General features: G+C 35.3%; 1 protein-coding gene across 1 annotated transcript in view; it reads right to left on the reverse strand.

Annotated features, from left to right (window-relative positions):
* Positions 1-3,586: 3,586 nt before the first annotated feature.
* The window catches only part of ANTXR2 (ANTXR cell adhesion molecule 2), a 147,937-nt gene continuing 137,123 nt past the window's right edge, over positions 3,587-14,400 (reverse strand). The window contains exon 17 of the mRNA XM_055140639.1: positions 3,587-5,709. Within this exon, the coding sequence (XP_054996614.1) occupies positions 5,671-5,709 (39 nt within the window). The 3' untranslated portion in view covers positions 3,587-5,670. The remainder of the gene's footprint in view (positions 5,710-14,400) is intronic.

The following is a 14,400-nucleotide window of genomic DNA, read 5'->3' on the forward strand; positions in this document are numbered from 1 at the left end:
ATGAAGGTCTGTCATTGCTCTGTTTAATTAACAGAGACATTTAGAATTAGAGATTGTTAAAAAAAGAATTCAAAAGAAAACTTCAGAGTTATGATAATATTCTCATTTCACATTAGAATTTCAACTAGCAAAAATTCTATTTACAGGTATAATCTACCAGAACTAGTCAATCTTATTTTATATCGAGTCTTTCCTTTTCCAGTTATTTATACAAATTAGACAGTGAGATACAAAAGAGTCCTCCAGTTTTAGGTTTGCTTCTAATTTCAAAATGATGTAGCAATATCTTATATATATATATATATATATATATATATATATGTATATATTTTTTGGTCACACGATGATCAGTTTACTCCTGGCTCTGCACTCAGGAATCACTCCTAGAAGTGCTCAGGAGACCTTATGGGATGGCAGGGCTTGACCTGGGATTGGCCACAAGGAAGGCAAGCCCTTTACCTGTCATGCCATCTTCGTGCAAGCCTCCCTCTTTTGTTATATATACACATATATATATAATGACTCTGAAAGCTCTCAATTCCTTTGTTTAAATATCTTTTTATATTTTAGTTCCTAAAGGCAACCCATATCTTGCTAGTTTACTTTCTAGATGATTAACTCTTAATGTTCCTGATTAAACTGAATCTTACATGTAGATTTTGATAATTTTTATACTACACCTTGGTTATCTAGTAATACTGTTGCAAATATAACATGTAAATAATGTTACAGCAAGTAGGGTGTTTATAAATTCTTATTTTTACAGTTTAACAAAAAAGATAGTCACGAATTTGTTCAAGACTAATAATTCTAATATACCACACATCCTAAGCTGAATTAAAATGATTCAGCAAAATGTGCTCCACTGATACTTGCTATAAGAAACAAAGGCAGAGTTGTCGTTAAGATTTTTTTTCCAATTGCAACTAAGATTTTATACTCTGTGGAGTATACAGTATACCATTAAAACTGGTGGCATAAATTCCCTAATAATTTCTGGACATCCTATATTTGCCTTTGAGACACATGCAAACTGTAAAAATTAAATGAAACACATGGATATACTTCTAATATTTCACTCATCTTTAGAGACATTTCATCAAAGAGAAACTTTATTATCAGCAACCTATTTGACATATTTTAGTTATAAGAAATTATGGAGTATATACTACATTTTGATGCCTTCAGGTAACTAAGTGACAGCAAACAGAGTGAATACTGCCATGTTCTAAAATTGTCATGATAAATATGAGATTCATAACTACAAAAAAATCTCCAAGATGACTACATTCACAGAAATGAAGGGACACAGAAATGTTCCTTCTTTCTCAAAGAACTAGAAGGAACTTTAGGTATCGTTAGCTCATTGATGTCGTGATGGTCATCTGTGTCATTTCTGACAGTCAGTGGTCAGGATCTCCCAATTCCTCAGTCAAGAAAATCTGTACACAACAATGAGTCTCTCTCTCTCTCTCTCTCTCTCTCTCTCTCTCTCTCTCTCTCTCTCTCTCTCTCTCTCTCTCTCCCCATCTTCTTTTTCTCAGCTCAGCTGTCTCATATCTCTCTCTCCCTACCACCTCCCTCTTTTTCTCCCACCTCTATCCCCTCTCTCCCTCCACCACCCCTCTGTCCCCCACCCCTCTCTCTCACACACACCACACACACACACACACACACACACACACACACACACACACACACAGTGATTTTCTTCCTACAAAGCAATCCGAACAAGCACATTTTAATATAAATTTGTATGTTAAAATGTATACTTTCTTATCAGCATTTTCTTTTGGTGGAAAGACTTCAAAGATAGAATACACTTTTCAAAAATAGCACAGGGTTGCTACATTTGGAGTTTAAAAAATATTTTAACTTTATACTTTATCCAACTGAATAAGATCCTCTTAAGAACCAAAAAAAAAAAGAGAAAACTAAATGTCCTGAGTAATATGCCATAGAAATCCACTGCATAAAAAATTTCATTTATTTCCCAAAAGAGACTAAATAGAAGGCTGCACTCACTTCTACCTGGGAAAAGGCAACATTCAGTTTCACCTGCCTGTTCCTTTCCTGAAATATCTGATGTTCCACAGTTCTTCTATGATTTTTGTATTACATCTTCTCTTCATAATAATGAATGCATATATTTTTCTACTATGTACAGACACCCACCCTTATTTTCCAGCAATAATAAAATACTCATAAACTTCCAAAGGTAAATGCAAAGCTGAACAAAATCTAGCACAAGGCTTTGAAATGAAGGAAGAAGCTCTAATGCTTGACAATATTTGTAAATGTGATCGAATTATTTTTCCCTCTTTAAATAAATTATACATGTAAGCTGATCAGTCAAAACACACTCTAGACACTTTGTGGGTAATAATATGTATTGTGTTTTAATTTCATCAATAAACTAGTAAGTTGCCTCTGAGCAGTAAACAATGGTTAGTAGTATTTAGATAATAAATGAAGATCATGAGACACCCAGATTTTATATACAGTGAGGATTTATTAGGAAACACATATTTAATAACTTATTATTTTAAATGATGAGAATAAAATCCAAGGGGGGGAAATAACTATCTCTAACAATTTGAAATATAGGAGGCTTTAATCTTATATTTTTTTGTCAATAGTAATTCTCCCCAGATGACAGATGCTGTTCCCTTCTTAATGGAGGGCCTCAAATTTTACTCTGCATCTCATTGGGAAGGAAATATAAATTTTTTAAAATAGAATTAACTTGGGGAAAGGCATCAGTGCTGCAACTCTTAGCACCAAATGTTTTTTCTTGGAGCACCAAATGCTTTAAGGAAAACATTCCAAGTATCAAAGTTTTCAGATAGATAAATATTTATGGATCAAATCCATAAAGAACAGACATTGTTATGAAATATATATAGATGCCTTCAAAACTTTCTTTCTAAGCAGAGTAGACACATAAGTTAGGAGTCATTTCCCACTTAATTGTTTTTGCAACCTTATGCAACACAAATGGATCGTGGATAAAGACTTACTCATTTACACAGAGAAAGTAGATCTTGACTAACATGTCCTTAAAATTAAATAACGACTAGTTCTCTATGTAACACAGAGCTTAAAGAAATTACATTCTTTTAACCTTTCTCATTCTTGTTTGAAAAGCTGACAGTTTTATTTAGTCTTTGACTAAGGGAGCCATACACATTAGAGCAAATTCTTATTTACTGGTTTGTAATATCGAGGAAAGTTATAAAATTGATCTGGTTCCTATCTTTACTGCATCCAATTTCTAAAAAGTTTATGAATGATACTTTTTTAGTCTATGTATAGACCACTGCCCATCCCATTCAATGAGTGGTCTCAAGTGATAGTACAAGTAGAAAACATTTGCATTATAATCTGCTAAAAGCTCTTCTGTGATTTATGAGTTGCAAACTATGTGTATTACCAGTGTGGCAAAAGAAAAGTGCTGAACAAAAGTGCTATGATTGTGGACAAACTCAAAGTAGCTACCAAAGAAATACCCTCAACTACTGTAGTATCTTTGAGGCTATTAGATACCATTCTGAGTGTGCAATGGGCAGAATGAAGTGAGAGATTAGCCACAGGAACAGTGTAGAAGCAGACAGCTGTAATAACTCATAGAGAGCCTATCGAGCTTCTAAACCACACTTGTATATATATGGATAATTAATACCAGTGGTATCATTTGTGAAACAGGGACATTTTGGAAGTGAATATACTTATGTCCCCCAAATTCATTCAGGACAATTTATATAACCAACCAAACAAGGCTTGGGTTTAAAAATGGTATCAGAGGCACAGGTAAACTTTTATTCATGAATACGTAGGCACATGACTTTGGATCCAGCCAGCCAGTGACATAAATAAACTTGAGCAAAGTTTCAAGCTACAGGATATAGGTATACATATGTATAAATATCTATCTATTTATCTAGATAGATAGATTTTTGTGTGTGTAAGGCTTCTTGGAGAGATGACACAAATCTGGACACCAACCCACAGCATCACTCCAGTCCTTTCAACATTTCCATTGTGCGTATAATGCGGGTAATTTTACCGGGATGCTCCAAACGGCTCGCTCCTTCTTCCGTTTTCACATGCCAGCCAAACAAAAATGTTCGCCTTCTCCCTTCCAATGTGATGGTTGTTGAACTTATTTTTAGTGTCATTTGATAAGCCTTTGCGCTCGCAGAGAGACATCCCACTGACCCAGCCACTGGTCATTGTCTATACCAGTTCACATCAAAGCAGGCGCGCTTTGTCAGGTCTCCAGTCGAATATCCATTTCGCATCTGAAGTACAGTATCGAAAGTGACTAGATCATTTGAGCCTTTTTCTTCAGCTGCTGCCTTGTCCCTCCCCCACCGTATTTCGGCTCATACTAACATCATTTGGCATCGTCGACGTGACACGAGGGTGGTTTTGCTCAAAAGTGATAATACATACATTTTTCGGTGGTTTGTGGTGGCCAGCCCTCTTGAAAATTCAATTTATAAACTGATGAGAGGACGTCTTTTTTTTTTTCTCTACTGAATCATAACCAAGGTAGCGCACCCCTCAACAGCCAAGTAATGTGCATACAGTAATAGGTCATTCAATGTCAAAAGGCATAAAAAAGATGAGCAAAATCTTCACAGGCTGCTGCTTGCTGTTGCCTTTAATTATATTAATTAAACTTTGAAATTTTCATGCAAAGAGAGTTGCTGGCTTGTGACGCTAAAAGCCCTTAGAGACTTGGAAGAAGAAAAAAAAAAAAACACAACCCTGAGCGGAAGCTTTGTGATGGTGGCTTCCTTTAAATTAAAAGCAAAACAAACTTGCAGGCATGTTTATAGATATTAATGCTTTAGGCACTATTAAACCCTAAACCTAGAAAGAAGGGCAAATCTCTCAATCACAGGTAGAATTTCTCAAATCCTTTCTACTGCACTGAAGAGCTCGGGTTAGAGGCGATCTTCCTTGGAATAACGCTCTATTAATTTTCTTCTTTTCCCGAGTGCATAATGAAAGAAAGGTGTCTTCCAAAACTAAAGGGCAAAACTGTACTTGCTACCAATACCTTGAGGCATTTTGTCATGCGTATGCACTTTCCAGAGTTGGAATGACAAGATTTTCCCATCAGAAGTTTCCCGTAAGGCAAATTGTGAAGGATGGTGTGATCTGACATAGTTGTAAGGCTTATATATTCGCTCAGCCTGAGAGGGAGTAATCTTGCTGTGTAAATACACAAGTGCCTCACTTCTATGTAAAACATTCTTCTAGAAAGGTCCCTCACCGTTTGACTCACCATAGAAGATCATCACTGTTTTGTGAGTCCTGTTCTGATTGTCTTTGTGTTGTTATTTTTACTCTTTTCTCTTCTACACTTTCAAATGAACTTTCTTGTGTAAACCACACATAGATTAATGTTTCTCTTACTTTCTTCCTTTCGAATGCCCTCAACGATGAGTTACTGCAAGTTTCATCAACTAAATAGATGGTCAAGCAAGTGTTGGAAGGGTTTGGTACAAGGAAAGCAGAAAGCAAAACATTTTCTGACTGGAAGGAAGAAAGCTGCTCTTCCCCAAATTTCTGAAGTGCACTTTCTGTTCATTTAGTTGGAAGTTAACTGTGTTGAAAGATGTGTCATCTTCAGACTTCTGTAGTCTTCCTGCTTTCCTTTCACTGAGAAGGAACTCGAGAGAAGTTTATGCACCGACCCTAGAAAAGAAGCAAAAAAAAAATTCATTAAAATGTTAAAGCAAAAACAAAAACGTGAGAACACCTATTTTTTTTTTACCATGATAAAGTATATAAGCCCTTAAGGAAAGAGAAAATATGTTAGTTCTTTTTCAGGAGAGCCACACCCAGCTGTGCTCAGGGCTTAATCCTGGCTCTGCCTTCTGGAATCACTCCTGGTGGGATTTACAGGACCACATATAGTATCAGACCCTCATGCAAGACCCCTGCCTTACCTCAAAAAACAAATATCAAAAGAGTATATATATATACTCTTTTGATGTTTGTTTTTTGGGTTTTTATTATTTTTTTTTTTTTTGCTTTTTTGGATCACACCTGGCGATACACAGGGGTTACTCCTGGCTCATGCACTCAGGAATTACTCCTGGTGGTGCTCAGGGGATCATATGGGATGTTGGGAATTAAACCCTGGTCGACCATGTGCAAGGTAAACTCCCTACCCACTGTACTATAGCTCCAGCCCATATATACTCTTTTGAAACATTTCCCCTCCCAGGGAACAGATATAAAAATTATATAAATTAAAAAAAAGCTAAGCAAAGCAAAAAGAAGTGTTATACAACCACAATAGTATAACAATATATGGTATGAGAAAAAGATTTTAACTACATATCTTAAATAAAATTGAAAAATCCTATCTATTAGAAATTTCCCAGATTCAAATACATAATGTCAATATTATGACAGAGAAAATATTGATATCATATTTTCTTTGTGTAGTTATGTACCAAAAACCAATTTCTAACTTCCAGGAATCATGAGTCTCCTCCATTCTCCCCACACACACCCTGGAAAAATTAAAGAGAGAGAAAAACAAAACATTGCATCTCCCCTATAGTCAACCACAATTCTTTGCTTGAATATCTAAAAAAATATGTAACAGTGGTTAAACCATAGGATTCTAAAGTCTGAGTAGGAATCCCATTCTGTCAGTTATTAACCGTGGGGACCTGGATTTATCTACTATGTCCCTCAGTTCCTGTAATTGTAAAATAAGAATAAAAAATCAAAGATATTCAAAACACAATCTCATTATTTATAAAATGCTTAGGACAGTATCTGGAATACAGTAACCTCACAGAAAAGAAAGGCTATGTATTATCCATCTTTCCTACATAACGCCATTATAGTATCTAACTGAGCAAAACTGTAATAAATATTCACTTAGAAATAAATGAATAGATGATGAAAGCATAACTTTGACTTATTACATTACTATCTCTGGTGTAAAATAGTTTAAAACTCAACTATGACTGAATTCCACATACTTGCTTTGGGAAAATGCAATTTTTGTGATGCAATGGCATCACTGTAAAATTTATTCATTTTGAAAAACATAGGGATTAAGGGTAACATTTCTTAAACATTAAAAAACGTTTTTTTTTAAAGTTTAGGGAAGGCAAATAGAATTTAATAGCCAATTACTTTCAAAGTGTGTGAATTTTGAAATTATGATACTTCAGATATTGATTATTATACGTTATCATACAATTTCAGTACAAACAAGGTCACTTTAATCATGTTTATGAACTCAAAAGTCTTGTGGTATATTAGAATAGAAGCGAGAATAGAGGCAGAGGAACCCAGGTGTGTGGGACCTGGGGCTGAGACCTCCAAGCCTGCCTGGACTGAGACTGGGCCTCTTGCACCCAGATTTCCCATTTTCCAGTAGCTAGGCAGTGACACCCAGGGACTGCCCCCGGTGCCATGTAATTCCACCAACGGTCAACATCCAGAGACTTAAAACCAAGCTCCCAGAAGTGCAGCCTCAAAAGCGCGACATCTTATAGCCTACTTCTCCCTCTGGGAGAACCTGGCAAGCTACCCAGAGTTTCCTGCCCACATGGGAGAGCCTTGCAAACTTCCCATGGCCTATTCATATGCCAAAACCAGTAACAATGCTGGGTCTTATTCCCCTGACCCTGAAAGAGCCTCCAATGTGGCATTGTTGGGAAGGGAGTAAAGAAAGGCTTCTAAAATCTCAGGGCTAGGACGGATGGAGACGTTACTGAGACTGCTCAAGAAATTCAACGATCAATGGGATGATGATGATGATGGTGATGATTAGAATAGAAGATCAGTTTTATATTAAAATTGATATTATTATCTTATGATTTTGGCATGGTAATATTTCATTTGCCCAGCAAATATATCTCAGAAGGTACAAAAATGCTTCATTCCAAACTATAATTATTTATGCAAGTTATATACTTCACATGTACTCAGTGAGCTTCTATAATAAGAAACTAACTCTCATGTCAATATTTAAATTGAAATGAGTTCTGTTAATTTCAATAATTAAATTAAAATTAGTTCTACGTTGATTATATATTGTTATCATTGAAGCTTTTGAGTTAGTGATTTACAAGGCATGATACCAAATTCAAATTGATTGCAATAATTATATTGATTGTATAAATGACTGGGTGTTATCTAAAGAACCACAACACTATTGCTAATATAAGTATAAATTAGCAAAATCTGCATAATAAACAACATATGTAATGATAGACTTTAAATGCTGATAATCCTTGAATCACTCATTTCATCTTGGCAATTCAGCCCAATAAAAATATCTAGACAAAGATTTTTATGTACTTGCTATAAGATTTTGATAGCTGGAAAAATACTTTTTTATTTATGTCCAACACTTAAAGAATAGTTAAAATAAGGCTCACTAATCTAAGTAGTATGCAGCCATTAAATAAAATAATTTTAAAAAAATATACACATATGAGAAAAATGTCAAGTTACATTCATACATAACTCCAATTGTACAATATATTTCTAAAAAGTGAAAAACAAGATGAAACAGACAATAAACCAATGCACTATGAGGTATTGCAAATTATTTCTTAAATGCAATTTTACACCTTTTTTGTACATTTTGTATATTTGATTGAGAGTTAGTTTCAAAAAAGCCAAATAAATCTGCATAAATACAATCTTTTCTAAACATATGACGCTGTATATTATCACTATTATAAATTTTTTTTTGGTCTTGGGGTCACACTCAATGGTGCTCAAGGTTTATTATTTGCTTTGTGCTCTGGAACAATGTTTTTTTGGGGGGACTGATTACATCACATGGGGACTGGGGTCAGCCCCATGCCAGGCAAGTACTTTACCTCCTGTACTGTCTTCTAGCCCATAAATTAAAATATTTTTAAGAGTCAATTAGGGACCCTGCTGACTACTCTTCTCAGAAATAACCAAGTGCCACATATACCAAAGCTTTTCAGCACCCAGTGTTTAAACGGGTCAATTTGTTTGCTTATTTTTAGTTGTATTTTCCAGTAAGTATATTGGTAACCACATTCTGACTAGTTTTATTCAAAACATGGATGTGGCAGGTATTGCAGATTAAGAAGCTGCATGATCCATTGTCAGCATTTAAAGTTTTCTACTATTCATTTCTAAGAAGTCCTAGTTAATTCACCTCCACGCCAAACAGGTCATATTCAGATCTTAACCAGTTACACGATTTTAAAATGCATGTGCACTGGGCAGGAGAGACAGTATAAAGGTTATGGTGCTTGCCTCGCATGCAGAAGACCCAACTTTGGTTCCCAGCACCACGTGATTCCCTGGGTACTATCAGGAATGAGCCTTGAGCTGAGAGCGAGGAGCAAGCCCCGAGCACACCTGAATGCGACTCAATACAACATCAAAGCAACACCACTCTTTCTGACTCATTTCACTCAGCATGATACTCTCCACGTCTATCCATTTATAAGCAAATTTCATGACTTCATCTCTCCTAACAGCTGCATAGTATTCCATTGTGTAGATGTACCAAAGTTTCTTTAACCAGTCATCTGTTCTAGGGCACTTGGGTTGTTTCCAGATTTTGGCTATTGTGAACAGTGCTGCAATGGAATCAGTCAGGATGGGAGATGTGTGCCAAAAGTAGATAATGGACCAAACATGATGACCTCTCTGTGTCTGTGTTGCAAGCCATAATGCCCAAAAGTAGAAACAGAGTATGGGGAATATTGTCTGCCATGAAGGCAGGGGGAGGGTGGAAAAGTGGGGGTATACCAATGATATTGGTGGTGGGGAATGTGCACTGGTGGGAGGGATGGGTGTTTGATCATTGTGAGATTGTAACCCAAACATGAAAGCTTGTAACTATCTCACAGTTACTCAATAAAATTTAAAAAAAAGGAAAAAGAAAAAAAGCATCTCTCAGAGAAGAGTTCTGTGTGAAAATTCTAACTATTCTGTTACTAAGTTTTCCCCAACATAATAAAGAACAAAATGCAACAAGAAAAAATCAACACAATTTTGGTCATGATTAAGGCTAAATTCACAACTAGAATCTGTCAGTTTTGATCTTACTTGATTCTTAGGCAATGATAAGAAACAATAATATCTTCTTAAAAGAAGTTCACTGACGCATTTTCTCTGGGGTCTCATAACACATAGAAATGAAAAGTGGATAATGAAAACAAAACTGTTTGTTGCTATGCTACTTCTCTTTAGTTAAGCACGTGATTACAGTTCGATAATAAGAACTAATGAAATGGATGCTGATTTAAAAATAGAGACCCTCTAACTCAGGGAAGGGATCACCAAGTAAAATGTGGTTGGAGGTCATGTGGGGGAAGGGTGATGTGGGCCGAATACAGACTAGAGACTGAACACAATGGCCACTCAACACCTTTATTGCAAACCACAACACCTAATCAGAGAGAGAGAATGAAAGGGAATACCCTGCCATAGTGGCAGGGTGGGGTGGGGGGAGACGGGACTGGGGAGGGGGGGAGGGATGTTGGGTTTACTGATGGTGGAGAATGGGCACTGGTGAAGGGATGGGTTATCGAACTTTGTATGGGGGAAACATGAGCACAAAGATGTATGGATCTGTAACTGTACCCTCACGATGATTCTCTAATTAAAAATAAACTAATAAAAAAAATAGAGACCCTCTCCCAGCTCTGCTGCCATGTTTGATAAATAAGTTTGTCCATTCTTTTTCACCATGGCCAGTAAGAGTAAGCATTACCAGAGCAAGTGCCGTGGTTCTCATCTCTTGAACATTAAAATTCTACTGGCATTAACGTTTGTGAGTGCCTTTACTAGCTATCTGCACAAGATATATTTCACTGCTATAACGGTTATGGTATTATGCGCACCTCATAAATATCCATTGACAGGCTGAAGCATACAACTGCACTTCAGTTTAGACTTTTCAAACACAGATAGCTGATTTATTTATAGCTTCACTTCTAAAAAGAGTTTAGTAAAACCATCATGCTTTGTGCAACAGTAAACAGTGATTCAAATTTGAAATTGTATCCAATGCAGAGGTACACAGAAAAGTAGATACAAGACAATTCAAGAAGTCCAAAACAATATAAGAAAAGAATGCTGACTTGAGGTGACCATAGATTTCTTATATGGAATTTATTTTTAAATAGTAAGTAGAGGTATAAGAGAAGACAAGTTACATGGTATCCTCTTTTCTCTCACTATTATACCAGAAATAATACAGATATATATGCAATTGTACATATATATCAGTCTATGGATCAATAGAAAAAAGATAAATGTATGTTATCCTCTGACCAAAATAAACCTGCAAGTGGAATACATGCTCAATTCAATCAGCTTAACCAATGGCTCCTACATTATAAAAAAATATATAAATAAATAAATAAACCTGCAAGATTTTGAGCTGAAGTATAACTTCTACATATTCTTTTTGAATAGCATTCCAACCAAAAATGCCCATTTTATAATACAGACCACCCGATTTGGATATTCATGAATAATAAGTCAACTTTTAAGATTATCTGACAAATTTGTCTTCAAATATTTTCTCCACTTCATCCTGTTATCACACCTACAAAACTTTAGTGACTACACATTTATTAATACTTATTTTGCAAATATCCATGTATCAAGTGTTCTTGAGGTCACATATAGTTGGCAGTTGAACCTAACCGATACTTCATAATAATATGAGTGAAACTGATACTTGCAAGATGTGTGTGCGCGCATGCATACACAAGGTTCTCCAGAAATCACTGTTGGCAATACCTATTCCTGGACCTCAGAATAAGTTGTACTCAAAAGTAGATATGTTTGTAGAATAAGAAATGTAATTCAGTGTATCTCATGGTGATTCAATTAAAAAAATATGCAATTGATTGGTGGGTTTAAATTCACTGGATAGGTCAAAGAAAGGTAATGTGTAAAAATAATTTTATTCTTTTAAATGCTACTGCTGATTGTACCTAAGTCTTAATATACTAAAAAATTAAATATTTAAAAATTAACCTTGAGTGAGTGGGGAGGAGTGAAGTGATAGTACAGCAGGTTGGGCTATTGCCTTGAATGTGGCTGACCTGAGTTCATTCTCTGGAACCCTGTATGGTCCCCTGAGTCTGCAAGGAATTATTTGTGAGTACAGAGCCAAGCTTAACCCCTGAGCACCACCAGGTGTGGTTCCAAAACAACAACAAAATACAAGTCAGATTCGGTGAGATGGTATAGCAGGTAAGGCGCCTGCCTTACATAAGACCAACCTGGGTTCAATCCCTGGCTCTCCATATGGTCCCATAACACCTTCAGAAATAATTCCTGAGTACAGAGCCGGGGGTAAGCTCAAAGTACTGCTGGGTGTGGCTCCAAAAGAAAATAATTAAACAAAAAACAAAATGATACTTAAAAATAAAACCAAAAGTAAAATTTGAACATGCACATTGTATCATTACTCGTACAAACAAAACATTGAAAACAAGTTAAATAGCAATTACTAAGGAACAAGATGACTAAATTTTACAAATACACATAAGCATATTATAAACAATATGCAATGGCAGAAAGAAAAAGGAAGATCTCCATTATTGTTCAATGATGTTCTGGATAATTACAGGAAAGATGTAAAAGTTTGACCACATAACTATTTTCTATTACTAGAAGAAAATAAAATAAAATTAGTGGTACTAAACTTAAAATAAAAATCATTTTGCTTTGAAAATAGGGTTGGTTATTGGTAGGTTGAAGAAGGGTATGAGTTAAATTGAAGATAATGCAGGCGAAGTATTTTTGATACATCTTGTTAAATGCCATAAAATATAACAAACTAAATGTTTCACATTTGAAAATATATACTATGTAATAAAAAGAATTATCTAGAAATTAAAATAGCCTTCCCTAAGTGCCAAGCCCAACCCTGCTAAAACCTAAGGATATGATCTGAAAGCTGAATAAGATCCCTCCAAAGTACTCTAGGTTTTCCTTGACAGCAAAAAGTAGTAAACTGGAAGCTGGAAGAAAAGCGGGTGGATGGAGAAATAATTCTTTCTCCAAAGACACATGCACATTTCTCAGGGCAAAGGAAGCAGTTCACTGAAAGTTTGGCACATGACAAGAAAAATAAGGAAGTAATCCCTAAAGAACGCAGGGCCTTCTTGAAATAAAAGAGCAGCCGGCTGAAACCTGGGATCAGTTGCTTTCTGAGTGCAAAAAACAGACCCTTAACAGATGTAGGCAGGGGATCAGTATGGATAGAGCCTCATTAAGATACAGAGAGAAACGGGGGATGTAGTGGACTAATGGCAGAGAATAGAGTGAAGTCACAGCAGTTGAAGATCAGAGATAATCCCAACAACCCATTATTCACTGGTGAGCTATACAACAGAAAGCTCTGCTGAAGGAAAATCTCCTATCTGGCTCAAAAATTTTTAAACTGGTAGTTTAAACAATTTTAGAAGCTTAAGCCAGTAGTTTTAACAGTCAAAATAACTAAGACTACAATAAAACCAGACCCAGTTGAAATACAGGTTAGCATGACATGGGAAAAACTACATAATCTTGTAAATAAAAATATAATCTAGGTTATTATGTATGACTTTTAACATAAAAAGACAAATTATGACACACAAGGGAAAATATGATGAATAATCAACAGCAAAAAACACTGTCAGTAAAAAAATTTGTCATTATTAGACAAGGACTTTAAAATAACTATGATAAAAATATTAAAGGGTCTAGTACAAACAAGGGTAGCATACCTAAAATATAGTGAATTTTAGCAGAAATATGGGGCTAAAATGAGAATAAAATTGAAAAATCAGAAAGAAAAATTAAATATCAAAAATAGTGTTTTCTGTTTATGTAAAAGTACACTGGACATAGGAAAAAAACTATCATTAAACTTGAATCTGGAAGAATAGAATTTTCCAAATTTGGAAAAATTATTAAATATAATAAAGATCTGCAGAACAAAATCTAATATCTGTCATTTGAATAACTGGAATCTCAACGCAAGGGCAAAGAGAACTGAACAGAAAAAAATTAAAACAAAAAAAACATGGTAAGAATTGTATAGAACTGATGAAAAGCATAAAATTATACATCAAAGAAACTTAGTAACCCTTAAGCCAGACAAATCTATAGAAATTACAGTAGAAGTACAAAATAAAAGACATAATAAATGCAAAAGTAAATCTTCCCCCTTATCTTTTGTAAAAGACAGAGAAAAGAGGGATCAGCAGGACAGCCAACTCTATTGGAAACAATGGAAGATAAAAGATAATGGAATTTCCTAAAGGGCTAAATAGAGGGAGAGACTGTCAACTTGAATTTCCTAAACCAGAAAGGAAACTTCAAAAGTAGGGCTTAAGCAATGAATACTGGGGA

This window comes from Sorex araneus, chromosome 5 (genome assembly GCF_027595985.1).
Source record: "Sorex araneus isolate mSorAra2 chromosome 5, mSorAra2.pri, whole genome shotgun sequence".
Lineage (NCBI taxonomy): Eukaryota > Metazoa > Chordata > Mammalia > Eulipotyphla > Soricidae > Sorex > Sorex araneus.